The sequence below is a fragment of the Gigantopelta aegis genome, chromosome 2 (assembly GCF_016097555.1).
Source record: "Gigantopelta aegis isolate Gae_Host chromosome 2, Gae_host_genome, whole genome shotgun sequence".
Classification (NCBI taxonomy): domain Eukaryota; kingdom Metazoa; phylum Mollusca; class Gastropoda; order Neomphalida; family Peltospiridae; genus Gigantopelta; species Gigantopelta aegis.
Window position 1 is genome coordinate 17,502,041 of NC_054700.1, and position 15,100 is coordinate 17,517,140.

At 36.8% G+C, this 15,100-nt stretch overlaps 1 protein-coding gene across 1 annotated transcript in view; it reads right to left on the reverse strand.

The window, feature by feature from the left end:
* The window catches only part of LOC121382267 (probable ATP-dependent RNA helicase DHX34), a 52,296-nt gene that overhangs the window by 35,883 nt on the left and 1,313 nt on the right, over positions 1-15,100 (reverse strand). The window contains exons 2-7 of the mRNA XM_041511827.1: positions 9,000-9,746; positions 8,405-8,490; positions 6,140-6,274; positions 4,649-4,740; positions 3,503-3,640; positions 942-1,076 (exon numbers count right to left, since the gene is read on the reverse strand). Coding sequence (XP_041367761.1) covers positions 942-1,076; positions 3,503-3,640; positions 4,649-4,740; positions 6,140-6,274; positions 8,405-8,490; positions 9,000-9,670 — 1,257 coding nt within the window. The 5' untranslated portion in view covers positions 9,671-9,746. The remainder of the gene's footprint in view (positions 1-941; positions 1,077-3,502; positions 3,641-4,648; positions 4,741-6,139; positions 6,275-8,404; positions 8,491-8,999; positions 9,747-15,100) is intronic.

The following is a 15,100-nucleotide window of genomic DNA, read 5'->3' on the forward strand; positions in this document are numbered from 1 at the left end:
ATATATATTAAGTTTTATGTTATAAAGTGAACACCAAGATAATAAAACTAAAGGTCTGTGCCACAAGATTTAAGACGCTGTGATTATTTTAAACACAGTACATAACGACCCATTAGTCAACCTAAATTTCTATATTAACAGTTTATATAACACTAAGCACACTTTAGCCCTTACCCAACATACAAACAGAGCAAGACTACACCTAAGCTAGCATACCTGATAGGCTACTTCAGACCCATACTCATGCAGCTTCTTAGCTGACTCGTTTAGACAGAGCAAGGCTACAGGACACTCGAGCTAGCGTTCCTGATAGGCTACTTCAGACACACACTCATGCAGAGTTTCATAGCTGACTCGTTTAGACAGAGCAAGGCTACAGGACACTTGAGCTAGCATACCTGTTAGGCTACTTCAGATCCATACTCATGCAGAATTTCGTAGATGACTTGTTTACACAGAGCAAGGCTACAGGACACTCAAGCTAACGTACCTTGATAGGCTACTTCAGACCCATACTCATGCAGTTTTGAAACCGACTCATGTAGACAGAGCAAGGCTACAGGATACTCAAGCTAGCGTACCTGATAGGCTACTTCAGACCCATACTCATGCAGTTTCATAGCCGACTAGTTTAGACAGAGCAAGGCTACAGGACATTCGAGCTAGCGTTCCTGATAGGCTACTTCAGACCCATACTCATGCAGCTTCGTAGATGACTCGTTTAGACAGAGTAAGGCTACAGGACATTCGAGCTAGCGTACCTGATACGCTACTTCAGACCCATACTCATGCACCTCCGTAGCCGACTCGTTTAGACAGAGTACGGCTACAGGACACCCGAGCTAGCATACCTGATAGGCTACTTCAGACCCATACTCATGCAGCTTTGTAGCTGACTCGTTTAGACAGAGTACGGCTACAGGACACTTGAACTAGCGTACCTGATAGGCTACTTCAGACCCATACTCATGCAGAGTTTCATAGCCAACACGTTTAGACAGAGAGATGCAAGCTATTCGTCGTGGCTGCGTGCAAGCAATGTTCTCAAAACCACCTTCCAGCAGATACTGGGGAACCTGAAAATAGTTTAAATTTAAATAATTTATAAACAATGACAAAACATTTTAAAAGTCAATGACAGATAAAATTTCTCGTGAATATGCCTCCATTTAACAGCAGGTATATCATAAGAAATTAACAGCAGAGTAAAAAAATAAAGAGCTAGTATACAACCTTCAATCATATGAAAACATGGTTGCCATAATATTCAATCAAATTTTTTCGTTTTCAAAATAGCAAAGAATGTGGTGAGGCTACCATTGAAATACGAAACACTTGATATGCAACTTCCATACACAATGAAAATATTATATAGTAACTGTTCAATAATAATATTCAATTAGATTTTTTTTTTTTTTTTAAAAAACAAAGAAATGGGTGAAGGCTACCATTAAAACATGGACATCTGCAGATCAGTTTGGATACGCCAAAAGTAGCATTATTTAAAGAAGCAATTACTCCTACAAAGTCTCACCCTTTGGGGAAGGAAAAAGAAGATTTTTTTAATTTAACAACACCACATTGATTTATTATCTTTTATATGCACCATCCCACAGGCAGGATAGCACATACCATGAACTTTGATATACCAGTCATGGTGCACTGGCTGGAATTAGAAACAGCCCAATGGGCCCACAGATGGGGATCGATCCTAGACTGACAGTGCATCAGGCGAATGCATTACCACTGGACTATGTTCCGCTCCAAAAAGTAATAAGAGAGGAAACCGGCTGCTGTTATTCCATGGGCTACTAGTTTCGATCAGCATCTCGAGATCTTTTACATGGCATAAATGAGCTGCCCCTGCAGACCACGTGGAAGCCATTTTCATCCTAATCAATTCAGAGCAGGGTGAGATATAGCAGATGCAGAGTGATCATCTCATGTGCAGGGCTACTGCCACTCGCCAACTGTGAATTTTAAATACGACTGGTGAATTTTATTTTAATGTAATGATTAATACTTTGTGGAAAATAATGGTGGGTTTCTGCAATGTTTGAAGTTTAATGGATAATTTAGCAAAATTTTCTACACATCCAGAGCTAGCCTTGCATGTGCAATGGGTCAAAGGAACAACCCCCCCCCCCCACCCCCCTTGATGGACTGTGGTTTTCCTGTCCCAAACAGTGCTCCAATAACAGCACATCAAAGACTACTGTCATGTCTAAAAGGAAAGTGCATACAAGTGCTGGGTTTTTTGAAGGAACAACCTGTATCATAATGGTAATAGCAGGTTAACTCTCTGCCTTTTGCACTCAATCAAGTGTCAAAATAGCCATACGTACGAGATATCGCTGGCACTATAATTTGTGATATCTCCTGCGATATTCTCCTAGGAGATATCGCTTCTTTTGTTATGTCACCGTGTTTCAGTGTTAAACCCTCTCATTAGTGACGTCACGCCACTGTCATTTTGCTAGTTAACAAGTCTATCGCTGCCAAATATAGTGACATTCAACCCACATTACTGACATTGTTTACAATTGTCGCAAATGAAAAGAATGATAATGGATGATAAAAAAAAGAATACCTCCCTCGTGTCTTGTGATATTATAATTTATCAGCACTCATTGATAAAAGTATAAAAATCCTCCGCAAGCCTTGGATTTCATACTTTTATCAACTCGTGCTGATAAATTATGATATCACAAGACACTTGGGGAGTATAGCTACAGTTTAACAAAACATGTAATGTACAGGCTACAGAGTTTTGAAGCTACATGTATTTTAGCACTACGATATCACAAAACCACCATAGGCTATGCCGTCACACTGACATATGCCACAGAATACAGTGGTTTTATGATATCGTAGTGCTACGATACCTTCAGAAATATGGGAGTCAGTAAAGAATCATTCCTATAATTTCCCAGGTGGGAAGGAATTTAGAAAACAAATCCCATCAAAAAGAGTCTAATTTAAAAGTATCCATTTTGTTTTTAACTGGAGAAGACTGTATATTACCATACCCTATGTTCCTCTCTAGTGATTTCCCTAGAAATCTGGCAAGGCATGGTAGACCAAACACTTTTGGGGCATTTTCACGGCACTTGTTTTTCATTAAAAATACACAAAAATTAATTGAAATAAACATTAATGTAATTTATGTGCTTGCTTTAATAAATGAATGACAAAAGATATAAAGGCGTATTTTATTAATTAATAATACCTTTTTCAGTGTTTTATAAAGGCAATTTTAGAATTAATTATTGAAAAAGGCTTGATTAATCTCAGGGCAGCATGGTGCTGATTAAGGCAAGATGGTGCTAGACTATTGAGGCATGGTGCTGCACCATGCTAAAACAAGCTAGGGAAAACACTACTCTATCTCACTCAACCAAGTCTAAAAAAACATCCAAATGTTAGACACCATCGTCATATTTTAAAAATGCACCTGGTTGTTACTATACAAAGATTCCTTTTCTTTCTATGCAATACAAACCTGTGTTGACTTCCCACAGCCTGTATCTCCAGCCACAACAACAATCTGGTGACGTCGAATCATCCCAACAATCATCTGTTTGTACTGAAATATCGGCAGGTTTCTCTGGTCTTTCTGAATCTTCTTTATCTTGTTTAACTACAGCAAGAGAAGTCAAAACATGGACCATCTAATATTATACTCTTATGCATCAATTTATTAAAACGAGGCATCCAATGAAATAATTAAAATGTTCATTACCATCTTCTGGCTATGAAGGAAAGGAAGGAAATGTTTTATTTAACGACGCACTCAACACATTTTTATTTACAGTTATATGGTGTCAGACGTATGGTTAAGGACCATACAGATATTGAGAGAGGAAACCTACTGTCGCCACTTCATCGGCTACTCTTTTCGATTAGCAGCAAGGGATCTTTTATATGCACCATCCCACAGACATGGTAGTACATACCACGGCATTTGATATGCTAGTCGTGGTGCACTGGCTGGAACGAGAAACAGCCCAATGAGCCCACCGACGGGGATCGATCCCAGACCGAATGCGCATCAAGCACATACTTTACACTGGGCTGCGTCCTGCCCCTCTTATGGCTATGAATTCAAAAGGATTTGGAAGGTGTGGGTGTGAATAGTATAATTTCATAAAACAAATTTAATAAATAATAACACAGCTAACAAGAGGTTTTAGAGTAGTTAACAAGAGTAACGGGTCAGGTACGCCCATCAGGAGTTTGATGGAAAACCATATCTATATTAATGAATATATTACAGGTATGATTCAAGTCTTAATTATGTGAAATTTTGATGAACACTTTATTTTAGACCAACCACCATCCCAAGTTGTTCCAACATGTGGTCTGATGGTCCTTTATGCATCAGTATGCAAGATATGATCTAAACAAGGATTTACTGTTATGTGCAGTAGACCATGAAAAGTAAGTCACAGTGACCTAGTAACAGAACGTGACACACCGCCATCCCAAGTTGTTCCTACATGTGAGGTTTGATGGTCCTGTATGCATCTGTATGCAAGATATGGTCCAGATAAGAAAAGGTTAACAGACGGACGGACAATGTCATACCATACTACGACCCATCATTGATGGGTGTATAACAAACAAATTCATTTATAATAATTATAACCTTTTGTTTCTGTTGAAAGTCCAGATAATGCAAAAATATATTTCTGAACTGTGTCACTCTTTCTCTTGTCAAAGCCTTGTCGACATCATAATCTGTAATAAAAAAAAGCACTTTATATATACCACAAACATCATAAAGAATATGATATAATTATTAGTTACAAATGGTAAATGATACGGTAATGGGCCAAACTTACAAAGCATACATGCTTGTAACTACCAGGGTTTCTGCCAGAGGGTAAAACAGGTATGGTGCCATGTCTGGGTTTCTGCCAGAGGGTAAAACAGGTATGGCGCCATGTCTGGGTTTCTGCCAGAGGGTAAAACAGGTATGGCGCCATGTCTGGGTTTCTGCCAGAGGGTAAAACAGGTATGGCGCCATGTCTGGGTTTCTGCCAGAGGGTAAAACAGGTATGGTGCCATGTCTGGGTTTCTGCCAGAGGGTAAAACAGGTATGGTGCCATGTCTGGGTTTCTGCCAAAGGGTAAAACAGGTATGGCGCCATGTCTGGGTTTCTGCCAGAGGGTACAACAGGTATGGTGCCATGTCTGGGTTTCTGCCAAAGGGTAAAACAGGTATGGCGCCATGTCTGGGTTTCTGCCAGAGGGTAAAACAGGTATGGCGCCATGTCTGGGTTTCTGCCAGAGGGTAAAACAGGTATGGTGCCATGTCTGGGTTTCTGCCAAAGGGTAAAACAGGTATGGCGCCATGTCTGGGTTTCTGCCAGAGGGTAAAACAGGTATGGCGCCATGTCTGGGTTTCTGCCAGAGGGTAAAACAGGTATGGTGCCATGTCTGGGTTTCTGCCAGAGGGTAAAACAGGTATGGTGCCATGTCTGGGTTTCTGCCAAAGGGTAAAACAGGTATGGCACCATACCCAAATGTTTTGGCAGATTATATTTTTTAAGTTAACTTTTTGACAAATTTAATTACTCTTATCATTACTGTATGATTTTCTTAACCCTAAGCCTAAAGTTAACCCATTTTCTTTCAGAGGGATGGCACCCATACCCACTGTTGACTGTGGTTGCATTCAATTCTTTAGTGCCATACCCAAAAATTTCTTTCTGCCAGAAACGCTGACTACATACATTTACCACACTTAAAATACCTACATCTAAGAAAAACAGGATTCATAAATTCATCCTCAAACATTTTAAAAGTTCAGACTTTAATAAAAGCTAAACTGCTTCATAAAATTTGTATGAAACTGTCTTAATGTTAAAGTCTCCAGATTTTGGGCACAACTATAAATGACAAGAAAAACTTTAAAAATTAAAGAAGGAAATGAAAGGATTATTTGTTTATCAATATATATTAACATTTTATAAATTATAGAGTTTGAATATCTAACCTAGTTTGATATTTGGTTGTGACAAAAGAAAGTGAGGAAGGAAGGAAACATTTTATTTCCGTATGGTCAGAAAATGAACTATACAATTGCCACAATAAATCTCTTATCTCATTTACAACAACCAACAAACGATACTTACCCACCAGTCGACCTTTCTTGAGAAACAGGTCAACATTCTTGCTGACCAATGACATATTGATTCTGTACCGGTTGTCATAGCGCTGTGGAAGTCCCAGTTCACCACTGGAGGGTGGGTTCTGGACGGCATGAGATCCTGAAAGATACCAGAAATATGTTGAATACAGTCAATGACAGACATACAAGTTTCAAATAAAATATTGATTAAAAAACAAACATTCCCCCTAAAACCATACCACCAGTACCTATAAGCAATACAATATAAAGAAATCATTATTCAATATGCACTAAAACTAAATAATATATAGATTATTATACAAGTGTGTGTGTCGTACTGATGTTACGAAACAAGTGTCAGGATTATTGTATTGTCAGAGCGAGAGCGAGGGTAATACATGAATCGTGACACGAGTTTCGTAAATTAAGTACGACTCACACACAAGTGTCAGGATTATTGTATTGTCAGAGCGAGAGCGAGGGTAATACATGAATCGTGACACGAGTTTCGTAAATTAAGTACGACTCACACACAAGTGTCAGGATTATTGTATTGTCAGAGCGAGAGCGAGGGTAATACATGAATCGTGACACGAGTTTCGTAAATTAAGTACGACTCACACACAAGTGTCAGGATTATTGTATTGTCAGAGCGAGAGCTAGGGTAATACATGAATCCCGACACGAGTTTCGTAAATTAAGTACGACTCACACACAAGTGTCAGGATTATTGTATTGTCAGAGCGAGAGCGAGGGTAATACATGAATCGTGACACGAGTTTCGTAAATTAAGTACGACTCACACACGAGTGTAATAATTTCTTTATTATTCATATTATTATTGTTATTTTCTTTATGAATAACAAGACCCAAATCAAAATGTTTCAGCCACAACTAGAAGGAGACTACAAAATGACGTCATATTTCAAATGCACAGTCTGAGCTAGGACTGGAGAAGCACCGTCATGTTATGACGTCGCTTCCCAAAATTATGTCATTACACTTGTTAGTACACGTGTGCTTCATATGATTATTATTAACTCGGTTATGTTGAACCATATGGATAATAATATGTAGTGTTTGCCAGGAAAGATGAAAGATCACTCACACTTCCATCAACACTCGCATGTACAGGGCTCGAAACTCACCAAAAAACATGGTGGCCCCCAAAATAATAATGGATGTTGGCAAATTACAGTAAGCGAACCATGAACCACGAGCAAGATTTTAATGTGGAATAAATATGTATGCAATATAAATGTTAATAGTGGTTCATATGTTCACTCTAAAGAAGATTGACCCAATAATATTATTTGGCCGACTAACACCATTATTTTTTATATTTAAGTCACCCAAATGAGACATTGGTCGCATCTGGCAACCTGGCCACAGGCTGTTTCGAGCTCTGCATGTAATATTTTAGGAGAGCTGTAAATTGATCGCCCTGCAATAAAAATCTTAATAAATTTTATTTGAAACACCATGTGATTGTTCGCCTTTTCTGGTGAAGTCCATTTCAGTTACTGTAACTAATACTTAATGTTTTAACATTACCACAGACATATACTGGATTTGCTTCTAAGGGTGGGGAGAGGAGTGGGACATCAACATGCTTAATATTCAAGTGGTTTCTTTGAGACAAGTTCCTAGAGTACACAATGAATTTGATTTTACCTGCATGTACACTTAATTGCGGTTGCATAAAACAAATTACAGTTTTCATCCAGGGGAAGACAACTGCAACCACTCCCACCAAACTTTCACCTCCACAGCAAAACAAAATGTTTATTTTGTTTAACGACACCATTAGAGCACATTGATTAATTCATCATCGGCTATTCAATGTCAAACAATTGGTAATTCTGACAAATAGTCTTAGAGAAGAAACCTGCTACATTTTTTCATTACCAGCAAGGGTTCTTTTATATACACCATCCCACAGACAGGATAGCACATACCACAACCTTTGATATGCCAGTCGTGGTGCACTGGCTGGAACGAGAAATAGCCCAATGGGCCCACCGATGGGGATCAACCCCAAACCGACTGCACATCAAGCGAATGCTTTACCACTGGGCTACATCCCACCCACCTCCACAATTTCTTTAGTGAAAACGAGAAATAGCCCAACGGGCCCACCAATGGGGATAGATCCTAGATAGACTGCGCATCTGGTGAGCACTTTACCACTGGGCCCTGGCCCCCTCCACAGCAAATGCCCGTATATCTGTACGTATACATGTATGTACAGCATGCATGTACACATTACCTTTTACTTGCTTTGACTTCTTTTTTCTTTGAAAATCAAGATACTTGACAACAAATAACCAGAAATCTTCATACTCTTGGGTACCTCTGCAAAATGAAAACTTAGTAATTATTTCACAGGAACTAGTACTAGACTAAGTATACATATTTGCAATATATTAATTACATTTTTTTTAGCACTTTAATTTTTTTTTTTTTTAATAAATTTAATATGTCTGGAACACAAGACAGAATTATCCATAAAGTTAAAATGGAAATTAACATTTTATAATATGTATTAGCACATTATTTGTTAACCTTTTTGATGCAACTTTGCTCACTGTGCTCGGAAGATATAGCCGCCTACTTGCTTCTCACAGCCTCCAACTTTCAAAGATAATAGACATTTTTCCATTAGTAGCTAGGGATCTTTTATATGCACCTTCCCACAGACAGGATAGTACATACCACAGTCTTTGATATACCAGTCGTGGTGCACTGGCTTGAATGAGAAATAGCTCATTGGGACCACAGACGGGTATTGATCCCAAACCGACCGCATATCAAATGAGAGCTTTACCACTGGGCTACGTCTCACCCCCGACATATACTGTTACCTTTTAATAAAATTTTGATCTCGGAAGAAGATTTTGATCAGATCAGATTTATACTGAGTAAAGTCAAAATTGAAGTCTAACTCCGACTCCGATTCAGAATCAGATGAATGTGCCTCCTCCTTCACTTTTAGTTCTGTTCTTTCTTCAGATTTAACAATTTCTGTCTGGCACTTGTAACTTTCATATTTTGTCTCATAGGATCTCCTGTGATGTTCACGTAAATCTCCGTCTACATCATTTTTTTCAGATTTAATACTGGACACATAATTTGTAGAAGACGTCTCACCCTCCTCATGTTCCATTTTAATCTGTGAAATATTTTTAGATTTGTAATATTCTTCCTTATCACGAACAGAACTACCTGAACTACCATACCGACCACAGTGAAATTCAGTTCTCTCTCTATGTTCTGTCTTGTCTGTACCATATCGACTGGCGTAAACGTCAGTTCTGTCTTTGTGTTCTGACCGTTCCCCGACTGAATGAAGATGCTCTCTACTCTTGAGGCTGTGATCTGTTTTGGCACTGCTTCTAGACTCTGGATCTGCATATTTGTGTTTCCGATCTTTATGTTTCTTTTTCTTATGTCGATGTGAATGTTTTGCTAGACCATGTTCAGGTTCATCAGCTTCATCGAAATCATTTCTCCGTTTCTTTGGTGTACCAGACATACTCGTAGTACAGTCATATAGTTAACGATACTGTCTGGATTTTTTAAAGTCACATCAAAGTAAGAATAAGTAAACACTGAAAAAAAAAAAAAAAAAAAAAAAGTACAGTTTTATTATGCTTGTGTGTACATGTATTTGCCATCAACAAATATAGTCAACTGACCAAATGTACAGGTACCTTTCATGTATATGCCAAGCCTGTACAACTTGGAGGTGGTGGGATGGCTGTACCCTCCTTCACTTAAGGCCCAAAACATTTACGTTTGATTTTATAAACCAAAAATATTGTGTGTGCCCCTCTTAAATATAGTGTGTGCGAGTCTCACCACCATTTTAACAGGTTTTATAAAATCTGATTTTGATTGTGACACATTTGTAATTGTAGATCAGGCCTCTGAAAATTAAACATTTGCGTAAACCATTTATGGGTTATGCCAAAAACAATTCAGGTAACCCATTTCGTTTTTAATGTAACCCATCATGAACATGTAAATGATGTCATAAATCAAATGCGCGAGCGAAAAATGGGTTACGCAAACTATACTTACACAAGCAATGCGCTTGCAATTTTCAGAGGCTTGTAGAGTGTAAGTAAATATGGTAACATTTCAGGAATAAAATAAAGAAAGAAAGAAATGTTTTATTTAACGATGCACTCAACACATTTTATTTACGGTTATATACTGTCAGACATATGGTTAAGGACCACACAGATCTTGAGAGGAAACCCGCTGTTGCACCTACATAGGCTACTCTTTCCGATTAGCAGCAAGGAATCTTTTATTTGTACTTCCCACAGGCAGGATAGCACAAACCAGGCCTTTGTTGAACCAGTTATGGATCACTGGTCAGTGCAAGTGATTTACACCTACCCATTGAGCCTTGCGGAGCACTCACTTAGGGTTTGGAGTCGGTATCGGGATTAAAAATCCCATGCCTCGACTGGTATCCGAACCCAGTACCTACCAGCCTGTAGACCGATGGCCTAACCACGACGCCACCGAGGAAGAAAACAAAATTAATGTGCAGGGCTAGCTCTGAATAAGCAGAAAATTTCACCAAATCATCTACAAGATTCAAACTTCAAAAATTACAAACACCCAGTTACTATCTAATAAAAATAACAATTATTACATGAAATTTATTTGCCAAATTAAAATAAAATTTGCCAATTGTTTTTAAAATTCACAATTGATGAGTGCCAGAGCTAGCCTTGATGTGGGGTTGTTGTTTTAATCATCTAAATATTTTATTCCCAGTGTTTAAATATTAAAAACATACTCCTCTGTTTACAGGTTTAAATTATAAATTAATTATATCTGCAATTACTAGCACTAAAATAAATAGCTACATTGTATACATGTACACGTGAATGTATGTAGAATTTATTAACAATTACTAGCACTAAAATAAATAGCTACATTGTAAATGACTGTCATTGTTACCTGCCATGGGTTCACAATATATACAAGTATTTTGTTTATATTGTCAGTCGAACCACCATCAGGTATAATAATGTTCCTCTTATCCCAAACAGGGGCAGATAAATCTTGATCAGCCCTGTCCCCATAATTTAAGAGGATTTATACTACTGTTAACTATACAGCAAAAGCATGCACAATATTCTTGACCTTGACTGCTAGTGTAAATACCTGTATATTAAATAGGTAAAATTTCCAACTGCCCAATTGACTGCCTGTGCCAAGTGGAATTTTCATGTATATTATACATGTACTTGTATCTACAACAAGAAACAGGACTAGCACAAAATGCAATGTTTTCTTTTGTTATTTTAACAGTTGGAAATCATCTGGAACATGCTAATGTCTGAGAAACTGTTATATTTAATAAAATTTGCCAATTGTTTTTAAAATTCGCAATTGATGAGTGCCAGACCTAGCCTTGATGTGGGGGGGGGGGGGGGGGTGTTGTTGTTTTAATCATCTAAATATTTTATTCCCAGTGTTTAAATATTAAAAACATACTCCTCTGTTTACAGGTTTAAATTATTTATAAATTAATTAAAATAAGACACTGTGTGAACATAGTACATGTTTGTATAAATGTACACGTGAATGTATGTAGAATTTATCAGCAATTACTTGCATTAAAATAAATAGCTACATTGTATATATGTACAAGTGAATGTATGTAGAATTTATTAACAATTACTAGCACTAAAATAAATAACTACATTGTATACATGTACACGTGAATGTATGTAGAATTTATTAGCAATTACTAGCACTAAAATAAATAGCTACATTGTATACATGTACATGTGAATGTATGTAGAATTTATTAGCAATTACTAGCACTAAAATAAATAGCTACATTGTAAATGACTGTCATTGTTACCTGCCATGGGTTCACAATATATACAAGTATTTTGTTTATATTGTCAGTCGAACCACCATCAGGTATAATAATGTTCCTCTTATCCCAAACAGGGGCAGATAAATCTTGATCAGCCCTGTCCCCATAATTTAAGAGGATTTATACTACTGTTAACTATACAGCAAAAGCACACACAGTATCCTTGACCTTGACTGCTAGTATAAATACCTGTATACTAAATAGGTAAAATTTCCAATTGCCCAATTGACTGCCTGTGCCAAGTGGAATTTTCATGTATATTATACCTGTACTTGTATCTACAACAAGAAACAGGACTAGCACAAAATGCTATGTTTTCTTTTGCTATTTTAACCGTTGGAAATCATCTGGAACATGCTAATGTCTGAGAAACTGTTATATTTAATAAAATTTGCCAATTGTTTTTAAAATTCGCAATTGATGAGTGCCAAAGCTAGCCTTGATGTGGGGGGGGGGGGGGGGTTAATCATCTAAATATTTTATTCTGAGTGTTTAAATATTAAAAACATACTCCTCTGTTTACAAGTTTAAATTATTTATAAATTAATTAAAATAAGACACTGTATGAACATAGTACATGTTTGTATATATGTACAAGTGAATGTATGTAGAATTTATTAGCAATTACTAGCACTAAAATAAATAGCTACATTGTAAATGACTGTCATTGTTACCTGCCATGGATTCAAAATATATACAAGTATTTTGTTTATATTGTCAGTCGAACCACCATCAGGTATAATAATGTTCCTCTTATCCCAAACAGGGGCAGATAAATCTTGATCAGCCCTGTCCCCATAATTTAAGAGGATTTATACTACTGTTAACTATACAGCAAAAGCATGCACAATATTCTTGACCTTGACTGCTAGTGTAAATACCTGTATATTAAATAGGTAAAATTTCCAACTGCCCAATTGACTGCCTGTGCCAAGTGGAATTTTCATGTATATTATACATGTACTTGTATCTACAACAAGAAACAGGACTAGCACAAAATGCAATGTTTTCTTTTGTTATTTTAACAGTTGGAAATCATCTGGAACATGCTAATGTCTGAGAAACTGTTATATTTAATAAAATTTGCCAATTGTTTTTAAAATTCGCAATTGATGAGTGCCAGACCTAGCCTTGATATGTGGGGGGGGGGGGGGGGGGGGGGGGGGGGGGGGGGGGGGGGGGTTGTTTTAATCATCTAAATATTTTATTCCCAGTGTTTAAATATTAAAAACATACTACTCTGTTTACAGGTTTAAATTATTTATAAATTAATTAAAATAAGATACTGTATGAACATAGTACATGTTTGTATAAATGTACACGTGAATGTATGTAGAATTTATCAGCAATTACTTGCATTAAAATAAATAGCTACATTGTATATATGTACAAGTGAATGTATGTAGAATTTATTAGCAATTACTAGCACTAAAATAAATAGCTACATTGTATACATGTACATGTGAATGTATGTAGAATTTATTAGCAATTACTAGCACTAAAATAAATAGCTACATTGTAAATGACTGTCATTGTTACCTGCCATGGGTTCACAATATATACAAGTATTTTGTTTATATTGTCAGTCGAACCACCATCAGGTATAATAATGTTCCTCTTATCCCAAACAGGGGCAGATAAATCTTGATCAGCCCTGTCCCCATAATTTAAGAGGATTTATACTACTGTTAACTATACAGCAAAAGCACACACAGTATCCTTGACCTTGACTGCTAGTGTAAATACCTGTATATTAAATAGGTAAAATTTCCAATTGCCCAATTGACTGCCCGTGTCAAGTGGAATTTTCATGTATATTATACATGTACTTGTATCTACAACAAGAAACAGGACTAGCACAAAATGCAATGTTTTCTTTTGTTATTTTAACAGTTGGAAATAATCTGGAACATGCTAATGTCTGAGAAACTGTTATATTTAGTGCCTGCAAGAAATTTTAACCCAAATGAATATTGGACCTTATACAATACAATGATACAAGTACAATGTATTTATTAAAATTAAAAAATTGCTAAAAATCTGTTATTTTCAACAAAATATCAATTACATAATATTATGTAAATGAAATATTTTTACCAAATTAAAATAAAATTCACCAATTGTTTTCAAAATCTGCTAGCCCTGAATAATTATGCTACTTAACTGCATATATAAGGATGATATGACTAGTGATTACATATGTATGTATGAGGTTATAGTGAAAAAGGCACCGTGCCAAAAAGGCCCCAAGCGATTCAAACGGATCCAAATTGGACAAAACAAAACCTAGTGTTGGCTGATATGACACCAAATATTTCAAAATGTATGACTAAAACTAGGGCCTCCACGAGTCCAAAATGTTGGACTCGAGTACTCCAAGGTCAAACTTGACTCAGACCTGAGTACCCGATACTTACACCAGATAATGATGATATAAAGGAATAAAGTAAAATACTAGCATTATACATCTTAATTCCAGCGTTGAACATGGATGCCAAATCATGCCATTGTATTGCATTTAGAAGTGTTGCGACGGATGGACGGCGGTTTAAAAAGAGAAACAAGCGCATGATCATATAATAATTGTTTAACTTATATTGTTGATTATCTACTGCTAACATTATTGTCCTATATTGTCCATTATATTATAGCTGATCACTGTATTCCACCTTGTACTCGAGTCCTGTGAATGGACTCGAATCTTGCTAGACTCGACCCATGCCCGAGTACTCGAGTACTCGTGGAGACCCTAACTAAAACAGAACCAGAATCAATACAATTTGCTCAATAAAACAATGTTCAGCTTTTCCAAACAACCAAAACTATTTACTGCCAGTATCCACTGAAGGTTCAAGCACATCTATCCTGATCACCACCTCCGACAAATGTCAGTTATATCAATCAGGACCAAAGGGGGGTTGTTTGAATATTGGGGGCAATTTAGATTGGTGTACATCTAAATTATGGAGATTATTTAATATATTTGCTTCTGTCCAAAAAACAAATATAGGAAGCTACTGCACATTAGTTAATTAGTTAATTATTGGCAATAAC